Genomic DNA, 13,765 nt, shown 5'->3' with positions numbered 1-13,765 from the left:
TAGTCAGGACTCTGCATCTCAAAGGCTGACCAACTCTTAAATTCAGAAATAATTCTGTAAGATAAGTTCTTTGTTTTGGAAAAGGAAGGGTCCAGATTCTAGAAGGATAGAATAGGCAGGATTTAAAAATTGGTACCCTGAGCAATTTTCTGTGTTACAAAGCACTCACATTGCCCCTTGCACTCATCAGCAGGATTTGCAAGCCATAAGTCCCACTACTATACATCTCCAGGTCCACCCATGACTCAGTGATGCAAAAATGTCCAAGCAAAGTTTTCCCGCCTGCCACTTTCCTTTTACAACTTTTTTTACATCATGCCAAGCAATGAAAAATGGCTGTAACAACAGAAATATGACCTATTAAAATTCTACACATTCTGAAATCACATTGATGTTCAAAAAATATCTCCCCAGCTTCCAAGTAGATGTAGATGAAGACAGCAGAAGATTGTTCTCAGCATATGTGCTAATAATAAACATTAAAAAGAATAATATGTAGTAGTACGTAATAAAATCAGCTACATCAGTGGTAGTCGGAGTATACACTTTCCTGTTTGTATTTTAAGATTCTGAGCTTATCTGTCTTAACTAAGGATTTGCTTCGTCATTTCTAGATTAATACACTGCAAAAGCTTAGATAAAAACCTAATTCATTAACAAAAATCCACTATGTTGTTTATTCAGTTAATTTCCTAAATGGAAAACTATAAAGCCCTAGTTATGGAGCAATCCTGAGGACAAAGTCAGCAATGCTGACCAAAAGAGGAAAACTGGTAAAATGCAGTAGCTTTGCAAGCTGCTAATACACCTAGTCACACTCTCTAATTTTGTCTATTCTAGATAGGCTACAGCAGAATTCCCCTAGAATTACAAAGTATAGTTACATGAATAATAATTCAACAAAATTAATGCTGTTAAAATAAATCCTAGAGAAGTAATAACACCTTATTAAATATTACCTGTTCAGATGCAATTTTCATCTACTTTGATTTTCATTGCTAGAATACGAATTATCTTCAGTTCTTTTCCTATTCATACAAATTCACATTTACACAAATGTGACTTAACTCCAAATACATTCTATAAAAATGTATATCCAGACACAAGGCTTAAGAAATGTTACATAAATTCTTGACTTTTCAATGCTGTTACCTAGCCCTGTTTTTACTTTTGTACGTTATTTCCACCCCACAACACAAAATCAGCTTAAAAACAAAACTCATATAGTAAACTAGGAGGCTTCTGCTGAGGGAATCTCTCTGAAGCAATGGTACAGAATATAAGCACATTCAACAGTACTCAAAAAGAAAGATTTTCTGCTACTTACCATTCTGCAATTTCAGGATGAAGGATTTTGTTGTTCACATTAAATCTATAAAAAAAACCCCCAAAAATACAAATATTAAAAAACAGCCAAACACACAATTTTAAGAACATGCAGAAACCAGAGTAACAGTATGTTCAAGACACATTTAAAAAACTTCTTTTGACAAGTATAAAATGTTAAGTTATCAATTCACTGCTATGAGTGTGGGTTGGACCAGATCGACCTCCAGAGGTCCCTTCCAACCAAAATTGTTCTGTGAATTTAACTTTGCTCCTCAAATACCCTTCAATGAAATTAAGCACAGTGAATTGCTAATTTCATCCTTTTTTTTAACACCTTCCGATTTTTGTGTGCACAGAATGTGGCATGTGATAAACAAGCTTGCTCAGAGGACTGTGAAAAGGAAAACAACCTCTCCTTGTCTTTTCCGATCTAGAGAAGAGGCAAAGCAAAAGCTTCCATCTCACCTTGGCCTCAAACACTTAACTATTTTTCTATTTATTTTCTACATTAGCAATTCATGTATTCTTGGAACTATTTTCAGGCTTTCTAAACAATAACATTACAGTGGCCAACAGAGTAAGAAGCTGAGTAATTAAGTGGAACATAAATGGATTTTCAAGCATTGTTCAAGGGGTTTTTTGCTTACAGTTTAAATGCCTAAGGAGTGTTCTGCATCAAAGATATTTTTGTCTGACTCAGGACTGTTGGCTCTTCAGTTAGGGCATTTAAGAGAATTAAAATGCTCCAACACTCCCAACAGATCTTCAGAAGAATATTGTAAGGCAACAATTTGTTTTCCTACATTTTTGAAGGAAAAATTAAATCTATTCCAGGTTATTAACTATTCTTTATACCTCAGAAGGGACAAACTAAAGCACAAATCCAATTAAAAAAATTCTTTGGAAGCCAATTCTGATTGTACCAGGGTCTTCCTGCATCCTCAGATAGCAGAGAAAAACCCCTATGCTTCTCTTTTTCAAGAACATATGCTCATAAACTTATAAAATCCTAACAAGGCAAAGGTTAATAGCTTTGTGTTCCTACTCCAAGATAGAAAACAACAACTTATCACAACATTCAACAAGGACAAGCTGCACAGTATTCAGTATTATGGGTATTAATTAGAAACCACTGGAAAAGCAACAATACAAAAAGCCACAAGTCACAGAATACTGCATCATTATAAAATAAAATTGATACTTGGAAACAAGAAAGTCTTGTAAAACCAGAGAAAAAGGGCACTTTTTCAATTTCATCATCACCATCCCAACAACTATTACCTATGTAGGCCAATGCAGACATAATTCTGGAATGGAAGAGCCAGTTAAACACAAATTTATACAGAAGAAAATATACGAATGATATAGTAAAATCAGTCCATAAAAATTCTAAAAAACTAAAAGCCTGAGCTCCCTATTTGGCTGGAAAGCATACCAACAGACACCACCACAGAAAACCAAGACACAGAAGAATTAAGCTGCAGCTGTAACAACAGATACGAGAACTTTCAATAATTGTCATCAGTATATCAGACAGAAAACAGATCAATGAAGGCAAGTGTAAGGAGACAAGGCAGCACTGCAGAAAGCTCCAACAGCAGCTCTATGCAAGTAAGACAACTATAAACTATGGTTATCATGAAGTAACAAAAGAAAATAAAGGGCAAGGAAGGGCAGGTACAGAAGGCAAAAAAAAAAGGGGGGGGTGAAATTGTACACTGGCATAGGCTTATAATAGTTCAAATAATGCTCTTTTAGAAAAGAAATCTCAGCTGAGAGGTGTACCATCTCTGTTGCAGTCCCTGGTTTTTACCTATCCTGGCCCAAAAAACTCTGCCTGAACTGTCTTTGTGCTGCCAGAAATGCAAGTTTTACTTACTGACTGGGAGCACCTACTATGTGGCAGCTTCTTAAAATTCTAGTTGCTGTCAACTGGGGAAGCTAATGAAATACACAGAAAGGCAGTAGGATTAAAGCAAGGGGGTGCTGGGGCAGTGGAGAAGAGGCAGGAGGTCATCAGCAGAATGACAGTTTTATCTCTCACCTGAAAGACAGATTTTCTGATACAATGTCAAGTATAAAACAAGATCTTATACCTCCAGGACACAGCATCAATTCAAATTTGGAAGAGAATCCGATCTATTGTACGTAGCTTTTTCAAGGAAGCCAATAATTAAGGATTGAACCGTCTCAACTCCACTTAGCTCGTGACAGCTGTGGGTCCGGTGCGAGTGGCCACAAGGCCACCTGTTTACAACTGCTAGACTTCTAAAGCTAATGACTCAAATCATGCTTCACTTTAGTTATCAACAAGGCAGTTAAACAAACCACATCCTAAAAGTTACTGGTTAAATAACAAGCTCAAGGGGAAGAGCTTGTCATCACTAACAGGAGAACATAAATAGCGTTCAAAAATAATTCACATAATTTGTGCACAAAGTCCTACATAAAATAACCCTACCTTGTCCATCCAGCAAAGTTTTTATCCTGCTAGACAATAAACAACGTACTCTTAAAAACCATGTACTGCCCTAACGTTAAGAGGATCACGTAGAGCAATCCAATTCTACATTTTCCTGCAATTTGCAAATTGACAATACTTAGATGATGAGATACGTTGTCTTGGGGAAGAAAACAAATTGGTATTTTGCTACACTTGCAATCTGTAATATGTTAACGCTCCCATTTAATCAACACAGAACTAAGAAATACTACGCTGAAAGGCATGTCCAAATCGATTTCATACTCAGTTGTCCTTTAACATGCAAGACAATTTCATTAGTTTAAAAAAAAAAGCTAGAAATCTACACCTCCTATATAACACTGTATAATGAGACCCTTTTCTGTCAGTTTAATGAATACACTTTGTGTGTGTATGGTGATAAAAATCTAAAACATACTCATACACAGTGTTAGAATTTTCTACTCTTCTTCAACATGGAGAGTCTTTCCCCTAATGATTGACTTCGCTACACAATAGGGAAGAGGCCATTTAGATGGTCTTCACTGTCATACCGAACAAGTGCAGTTCTGAGGCAAAGGAATTCACTGAAAAACTTTAAACATTAGGTACAATTGCTTAAACTGTCTATCATTTACATCAATCAATTCTGAGGATGAAAAAAAGCCCCCAAAACAGCCAGCAAAGATTCATTCAACAGTGTTTTAAAGTATGTAGCACATTACAGTTTATCCATACAGGTTCAAAATCCATTTTCTGTATGGTGAATCACATCATCTCAAAGCATTTTTACAAGTGCTATATAACCGCTACATGATTAGATTTAAAAAATTCCTGCACATTTTCCAGTCTGAAAAATGGGTCCATGAATTAGAAAAAAAACGGAACTAGCCTTTATTAGCAAACAGAAATACATACTTCTAGAAAACAATGCATTAGAACTACTTTAGAAATCTGCCTTCTACACTTAAGCCATCTGAAGCAAGTAAGAGCAAGTCATTTCTGTAGGATTCGTAACAGCTGTAAACAAAGCTGACTTGAGGGGAGTTAGCAGGAACAACATTAGTAAATGGTCCAGGTCTCCTAAGTCCCTGTCCCAGACTGCTCCCTCCACTGAACCACGGTACTACCCACTGCTGAGCAGGGAGACTTCCCAAGTACAGCCATTGTCCATTTTTACAGATTGCAGCAATATACAAGCTTTTTTTAGTGCAACATACTTTGCTATATGAGAGAGCTATAAGTAAACTAATGGAAACTATGATATGATTCACTATTACGGGCTCTATTATCAGCATAAAATCAAGTTTGATCATTGCTAGCAGGACAAAAATAACTTAGGGGTGATCTTCAGGGTGAGCATAGAAATAACCCATGACCACAGTAGTCATTTTATCTCAAATGACTATTTATTACAGTGGAAAAATTAATCAAATAGTTTAGGTAATTATGTTCCAGAAGTAGTTCAAAAGGTTCAAAAAGTAAGTCAGGAAAGCAACATCATTAGGGCAAGAAAAAGGCAGCTTCTGACAGGAGCAGATGAACAGCCTGCAAAGAGCGCAAGATTCAGCTTTCTCAGGAAATGATACATTATTTCTATTATTATCCACCGCAAAAAACCCAAACCAAACCAAACAAAAAAAACCCACCACGCACCAGGGCACAGTCAGTCTAGGAGAAAAAAGACAAACGGGAGCAGGAAGAACACAAAAGGGCCCTAGCGAGCAAATACATCTTGGCCAGGTAGCCAGAAAATGGAAACAAACAAGAACCCAGGAATAAAATACAGCATCATAGCTAGGGCAGTGCCCGGCCGAGCAGAGGACAGAGGAGACAGCTGACAAGGCACAGTCACGGGCAGACAGGAGGGAGGGCGGTTTGAAAGAACACATTGCTTGGTACCAACTCTGTGGTTTTAGTCCTCTTGGAAAAAATCAATACATTTGAAATATATGCGTTTCTACGAAGGAAACATTTGATACAGGAGAGGTGGAGCAGCAGGAAAGCAGGAACTCTGAAATTGGTTTGGGTCTGTGTCGAAAATAAATATAAAATGGGCTGATCTATACGCAGTTAAAAAACCTGAGGAGAGCAGAGTTTAAAAGGAAGCTCCCCCCCTCCTCCACACCCTCAATTAGCAGTGTTCACTCTCTAACTTGGCACGCAGACCAAGAACGCTCTCATGACAGACGTGACAGCCCCAGAGAAGACAGAAGCAGGAGTTTGGGAGATCAAGGGAAGGCTGGAGTGACAAGTGGTTTGAGGGCACAGTATCTGTCAGAAGAGGGGAGTGGATCTTCAGCACATCCAACAAAATCAATGTGTGCTCTTCCATACCACGAGCACGGGAGGGGAAGACACCAACCAGATCTGTCAAAGGCAGCAAAATGAACAACTTGGTGCCTAGGAGTGGACAGGGATGAGCATATCCCAGGTCTTAAAAGAGAAGTATCTGCTAAACAGCTGGAAATCGCCCCTAAAGAATGAAGAAGCACTCTTCCTGGAGCACACTGACAGCATGTTTACCGCAACCTGGGAAGCCAGCGATAAAATATCATTAATCCCTTTAAGTGTTGCAGAAGACATGCTATTAATATCTCAAATCAAGTGCTAATGGAGTGGCTTCCTACCTTAATGTTGACTAGTAGTAGAATGCGGTACTAATTAAACTCTAGTGTTTAGTGAAATTCTGGGGGAAAAAAGGGCTTTTTGGTACTTCAAACAGACCTTTGTACATCATTCCCATAACGAATTACTGCTGGGGTTAATAACTGTTTATATTTCATGTGGAGGTGTCTCAGATAAAACTGGAGGTATCGCTCCACACAGACTTTGGAGTCTGCCTGTACCTGGAGAGCGTAAGGTAACTGAGTATCTACTTGGTCAAAGCAACTGAACATCATACTGCTGTAACAGCAGAGAGGACACCAAATATCCATTAGAACAGCTTGCTTATATTCTGGAATAGTTTATATTTAATTGACTGGGCAGCAAAAGATGTCTAAATGTCTGCTACCTTGGTCCCCAATATCCCTGACGGAATCATTAAGTTTCCACTTAGGTTGTAGAGGGGAGAACAAAGTAATTATGGAATCAGATTCCAGATTTCAGTTCACATGACAGAGAAAAGATGATCCTAGCAGAAAGCATGCTGTCGGACTACACAAATGAGTGCCCAGACTTGCAGCAAATTCTGTGCATTACGATCACCACTGCATAGTTAATATGCTGTCGACAGAGGTGGATGGAGAAAAATACAGCGGGGTGACTGGGAGTCAAGGATCATAAAAAAAGGCCATCTACTCAACATCTCAGTATGAGTGTTTAACAGGCTTTTTAATGGGAGGCTTTGTTTCTTTTTTGCCGTACACTTGAGCTAAAACGGAAAATGACCTCATTTTAGGATATTGTAACAGAATAGACAGTTGTATTTCATTCAAAATTGAGGCCATCATCCTCACATCCCAGAGCAGGCTGTGATGTAGTTTTATTTACTGCCTTTTCAAAATACTGCATGCAGGAGGACATTTTCACCTCACTAGTAGCCAAACTTCATAAAAAGACAACATGAAGGGACACTAAAAGATCACATCTAGCCAGAAAGGTGATCTTTTATTTTACACCTGTAATGCAACATCTTTTCAGAGGATTGTGCATACCAGGATCCCTAATATCTACCTTAATTCCATACAAGGAAGCCACTAAAAGAAAGACGCTACGCTTAAAGATTCATTTTTCTGAACCTGAATACCAAATATTCCAATCCCAAAAGTGGAAATGGAGGTAAGGGGATGGGTCAGTTTGGTTTTAGATATTTAAAGCAAACACAGAGAAACATTGAATGACCTTAGATGCAAAAGAGATTTCCAAAAATAATCACCACTATATTTCAAGTCATAGAAACATGTCAAACATTTTATTTCCAAAGAAATACCAATATATTTGATCTGCCATTCAACATCCTGTCATTAGGAACAAACATCATTTAATGTGAAATATAAAATGAATTCAACATAACCGTGCAACAATTAATGTATAAAAAAGCCTTGTCACTTACTGGCTGATTCCCTCAAATGAAGCTTCTTTGGAGACATTTCCACTGTCAGTATTAACACCACGCTGGGAGGGAAAAGATTAAAAGGACCATGATTCTGAGCCAAACACAAGTATTTAAAATTTAAATCACAGGGCGAACCTGACTGCAGTAAATCTTTAGGAAAACTTATGTATAAGTTTACCTGAATCACTATAAATAAAAAAACCCAGGCTGTTTGTTCAAATGCAGAACAATATAAGAAATTATTTGTTTCATAAGAGACCAGCGTAGAACTCAGGCGAGGATGTGGTGCTTAGGAAAATGGCAAGCTTTGATTTCTAATTCTCTTATGTCTTGGGACGGAGCTAGGAGACCTATACAATAATAAAGGGCAAGGGAATAACAAACGGGCAAGGTTTCTTCTAAATTAAATATTTAAAAATAAACTATTACGCACTGCCTTGGCAATGCTTACTATTTAAATTTGCATGCCGCTCCCCTAGAGCTTTCCATTCAAGCAATTAGCATAAGCAAGAGTATTTTGGCTGCTACACAGCAGATGAACACTTCTGACATGTGCCCGGGAAACCCTGTGGAGCAGTGTTACAATTCTGTATCTGGAATAAGACCACAGGAGGAGAGAACCAAGTTTCCATTCAGCCAGCAAAAAGAGAAGTGCTCTTTTCTTCTCTGTATACTCCTTCATGGCAGTGGGAGGAATGCGAAAGCATCACAGCTCCATCCTCTCAGCCAGGAATTAGGTGAAAATTCCCAATTACAACAGCTTTCTCACAAAGTGACAACTAATCAACAACTTGATGTGTAGAAATGAACGGTAAGAAGCACAAGATGGTCAAATATTCCCTTTCCCACTCATCTCTCTTAAAGAACATGAAAAAAGCCATAGGGTCATCTTTTATATGTGTATGTATAGAAATATAAGTGGAAGAAAGACTGAAAACTATTTAGGGCCTCTGTTCTTAATGGATAAACAAATCGGATCTCATGTTATGTGACTGCTTAAGGAGGGATTTTTTGTAAGACTTCTGTCTGGCAACTATCATGGGAAAACAAGAAATCCAGGAGCTGTCACTGCATTTGCTGTAAGAGAAAGCTCAGAGTCAGCAAATCATTTCTTATATAGATTGGAGACAAGAAATCAGATACTCTTACTATTGAGAGGTTTACAAAACATCTGTCAAGGAAAGAAGCTGGGGGAGAGGTAATGGGGAATAAGAAACTTGCAGGCTTTACATCCATTCATTCATCCTTCTTCCAGAGAAATAAGCAAGCACCATTCAAAATACTTGGCAGGTGTGTGATATCACTCCCTCCTCCCAGAAGTTGTTCTTACCAACCCACTCAATGCAGAAAAAGTATTCTCTGAATCCTTGCGGGATTCCCACAGAAAGGCCCAAACATGCTCATGACATGACCAGAGCAGTAAAAGAGAAAAATGGAGTTTGGAGTCAGTGTACATAGGCTGGAGGATAGCATGGTCGACATTAGATAGGCTTGTCATGTTTTACCAGAAAACAGATAAAACTTTTGGCAGAGAGAATATGAACTGGAAGGCCAGAGGTTACAAATCTTGAGATCATGGACGAGCCAGAAGACTAGATGACTATACACAGGTAGCTTCAAATTTGGCAAAGATGGGGAGGAAAAGATAGGGAATGACAGTGCAAAGAAATACTGAATAAACTGATCTCCTTATTGAAGAAAATGGGTAGTTATTCTTCAGAATAATATGACTCACCAAAGTAAGGAGCACAGCAGGTTTCTTCGAAGCCAAGACACTGGATATCTAAAAAGAAGTTTTAAATTGCTATTATTTTTCTTTTTTTCTTCCTTATAATCACATTGATACCAATTTCATCAACATTTGCTGTACACAAAGTAAACGAGCTGCAAAGACAAAAAATGCTCCTCTGATACCTTTCCGATATTGTAGCATTACCTGACACTTGCAGGTCAGTAGATCACAAAATATTTAGACAGAAACATAGTGCTTAAGTTGGTGGTGTCCTTTAAAGACATAAATACCAACTATAACTTAAGATTAAGTATATTGTCATCATTTGGAAGACAGAGGAAGTATGAGCCAAAAAGCTGTAATGTCACGCAGAAATAAGGAATAACAGGGTACTCTCTATCCTCAACACACTACTGCATATAAAACACACATGTTTTATTAACACATTATTATGTTACAATGTGCTAAATACTTAGTAATGAATGTTTACTGTTATTCTCACTGGGTCATCTTTTATTGACTAATACTTCTATTAGGCTCCTTCATATCTTTCAAACATTTACAAACTGAGAACAAAATCATTGGGCTTGTAGAGAACTGGGCTTTCAGAGCAGCTGCAGAAAGGTGGGCACTGAATTACACATTCCTTGAGGCAAGGAACAGATGACATAATTCCATGGAGCACAGTTCTACCAACTTTAAACAAGCTTAACAGCACATTAATAACATTAACAAAAGAAAGCATATGGCAGTGAGGTATAAAAATACAAATTCCACTTTTTTTTTTTCTCCCCATGAAATATCAGGATTACATACTCACACAGGTTGGTCATTTGTTGACATAAAACTATCCTCTAAATAAGGCCCACAGTGTCCTGATGGTGGAAAACCAATTCCTTGGCAAAAGTTATAAACAGAACCTTTGAAAGCTGAACAGTTTTGTTGCAAGCTTCAACAGCTTCTACCTACAGGTAGGAAACAGCTTTTATGTTGGGACAATTTACTGGTCCACATAAAGAGCTCTTTTTCCCATCAATGAATTTTTTAAGAAGTAAGAAAGCAGAGAATAGAACTGCAATAAAGGCATTTGCTGATGGAAAGTGATTCAAAACAACTAAGGTGACCTAAAATAAATGTGATTTCTAAACATAAAACAAGTATTTTCCACTAGCAATTTTCACCATGTGACAGATGAGCATTGGAGCGCCTACACTCTACACGACTCCAACTCACACACGTCAAAAAGCAACCTCTCCACAGCTTCCTCCACCCCTAGCTACTTAAACACAGGATCAAACTTCTCTTCATAGCTGGACTCATTATGAAAATTAAATGAAACATCCTCACAGCTGATGAGAGCAAAATTTTTGGTCTAGTGAGTCAGAGTTAGGGCTCTGCAGAGACAGAAGTATCAGAGTCTTCCTTTTCAAGCTGCTCTCCATGAAAATCACCCACAGAGCTTGGCAAGAATACTGCCCTCACCCTGCTGAGCCTTCCTACCAAAGAAAAGATAACTGGCCAGGTGCATAAGTATACAAACATCTGCTCAGAAACAAAATGAGAAACCTAACTAAGCAAGTCACACTTGCATTTAAAAATATTACTATATTTGCTTATTCAAATATTAGAATGATTCAACATAAACTAAGAGTAAGGCAGGCAGCCAGTCCTCACAGCTCCTTGGAGGCATAAAATAAATGTAAGCTCCCAAGTCAGAGCTAGGACATGCAACCTCCCTGACAGCAATCTCTCAAATCTCCAAGGCATTGCAAAAAATGTATTTAGCAACGTTTCTGTCAGATAAAGACACAGACCGACAGGTCTCATGATGCACAGAACATGTTTATGAGACTGTCTTTGGATTAAGACCTTAATATTCAGCTCAAAATGGCAGACTTTTAAAAAGAAAATAAAAAAAATTACAAGTGCTTTGTAAGAATGAAGGACGCTTTCCAGTAACTGGGGGGGAAAAAAGGTCCCACCAAGTCAGGAGACATCCAGTAAGCAGAGGACTAAAATTAAGCGAAGTCATTGCCACATATTGATTTTGTATCCACAGAAAAATATTCACAGACAGACAACTCACCTCGTTCACATAGTGGACTTCATCCACAGCGTATTTTTTCTTGAAGAATTCAGGGGGATTAATCCTTTGGAAACAAAAGAAACATTTGGTTTTAGCTTTACTGTTATATTTAATAGGCCACAGACAAAGAAATAATGTCCTCTACTATCACAACAATAGAATCAGATATGAGGAATGTTTTAATAATCTTATCCTTGACTCCATTTCTCAAAATAGGAGATTACACAGGAAGTTGCCATGGCTACAAAAATCAGTGTGCTTTAATCTAGTCCATGCTTGATACTTAGATTTCATGGTCTCCTCCTGAATTAAAGGGGTTTTTTTCCCCATTCACTCTACACAAGACAGTTTTGGTAAAAATTTTTGCCATGCCATTTGTATACAACTTTCCAACTCGCCAGACGTTGGAAGGATGTGGAAACAGCAAAAGACCAGCTTGCCCTGTGTTATATTCAAAGAATGAACAAAAAATTCATTTTCTACCCTGGTAGCCCCTCTGATGTGAGCATGAAGTGGACTGAGGGCTATGAAAACATGGGCTCTGCCACTTCTATTCCTCAGGACACCAGAGATCCACTCCTCTAACCCAACAGGATGTGCAACTTTACATGTCCACGTCCAAAATTAAATCACTTCTGCTGTCTTCTCCCCTGATACCCAACCACAGACTTTTTTCTAAATGCAAGAACAATGGAGGAGTCCTGTGAAAGACCTACTTGCAGTCAGTTGGCACAGACGCCGGCGTGGATCAGCACTCCAGGGTTCCCCCACCAGCCCCTGTACCAGTGGCTGTACCATTGCTCACATGCTTTCACTTCATGGTAGCAGTCAGTTATTCATGAGACTTTAGTCTCTGATTACAATCTCTACCCCCCCCCCCAAACTGAAATAAATATAATCAGTGTAATTCTGAAAATATAATCTCAAAAGACAAAACAAAAAAAACCCCAGCCAGCTTCCATCCTTCCACAGAGTAAAGAAAACAGGAAAAAAAAAATGTGGTTGGAAGAGCCAGAGTTTGGAGGATCCTGTGCATTTTGCTTCCTGGGAGACAGGAGGAGAGCAAGAGGTGTGTGCAGGACTGAACCTTCAGCTGTTTAAACGTTAGACTACAAAAGCACAAGACCAACTGGGAAAAGAATAAATTAGGCTGGAGACTGAAGACGAACTGCAGTGACGAACTGCAGAAGTGGTGGGACAAACAGCCCAGCATCTTTAGGAGGTGTTCCATAACAAAGGCATGTGCTGTAGCTGCCTGCAGTACCACGTGGCTAGAGCTCTGATTTATGTCATTTTTTTCAATCTTGTGCACTCGTTTTTCATTTTACATTCCTTCATGCTCCAAACACTACTGGGCTAAGACATGAACAACAACATGAAAACGTTTATTGTATTCTCAAGCAGTAAATCACAGATTTAAAAATTTATTTATCTGTGAAAGTACTACTCCAAAAGTAACACAATGAGTAAAATATCTCATTATATGTTCCCTTTTGCAATGCTCCTTTTGTGGACTCTTCCCATCACTGTTGGAGATTTCAAAGCAATTATCATTTATCTTCTCTCCCTGGTTAATTTCACATGTAATTAAAAAAAATCATCTGTCCTGGTTTCGGCAGGGATAGAGTTAATTTCCTTCCCAGTAGCTAGTACAGGGCTGTGTTTTGGATTTAGGATGAGAACAATGTTGATAACACACCGATGGTTTAGTTGTTGCTAAGTAGCGCTTACACTAGTCAAGGACTTTTCAGCTTCCCATGCTCTACCGACTGAGAAGGCTGGAGGTGCACAAGAAGCTGGGAGGGGGCACAGCCAGGACAGCTGACCCAAACTGGCCAGAGGGACATTCCATACCATGGGACGTCATGCTCAGTACAGAAACTGGGGGAAAGCTGGCCGGGGGGGGGCCACTGCTCAGGGACTGGTTGGGCATCGGTTGGCAGGCGGTGAGCAATTGCACTGTGCATCACTTGCTTTGTATATTATTATTATTATTACTATTATTACATTATTATTGTTGTTGTTGTTGTTATTATTACTTTATTTCAATTATTAAACTGTTTTTATATTAACCCACGAGTTTTTCTCACTTCTACT

At 38.5% G+C, this 13,765-nt stretch overlaps 1 protein-coding gene across 1 annotated transcript in view; it reads right to left on the bottom strand.

The window, feature by feature from the left end:
• PEPD (peptidase D) overlaps window positions 1–13,765 on the bottom strand; it is a 160,621-nt gene that overhangs the window by 109,796 nt on the left and 37,060 nt on the right. Inside the window, exons 4-7 of the mRNA XM_009320321.1 lie at window positions 11,669–11,732; window positions 9,586–9,633; window positions 7,848–7,909; window positions 1,328–1,372 (exon numbers count right to left, since the gene is read on the bottom strand). Of these exons, the coding sequence (XP_009318596.1) occupies window positions 1,328–1,372; window positions 7,848–7,909; window positions 9,586–9,633; window positions 11,669–11,732 (219 nt within the window). The remainder of the gene's footprint in view (window positions 1–1,327; window positions 1,373–7,847; window positions 7,910–9,585; window positions 9,634–11,668; window positions 11,733–13,765) is intronic.

Source organism: Pygoscelis adeliae, unplaced genomic scaffold, assembly GCF_000699105.1.
Source record: "Pygoscelis adeliae isolate BGI_AS28 unplaced genomic scaffold, ASM69910v1 Scaffold62, whole genome shotgun sequence".
Lineage (NCBI taxonomy): Eukaryota > Metazoa > Chordata > Aves > Sphenisciformes > Spheniscidae > Pygoscelis > Pygoscelis adeliae.
This window is presented reverse-complemented; position numbering and strand designations above follow the sequence as displayed.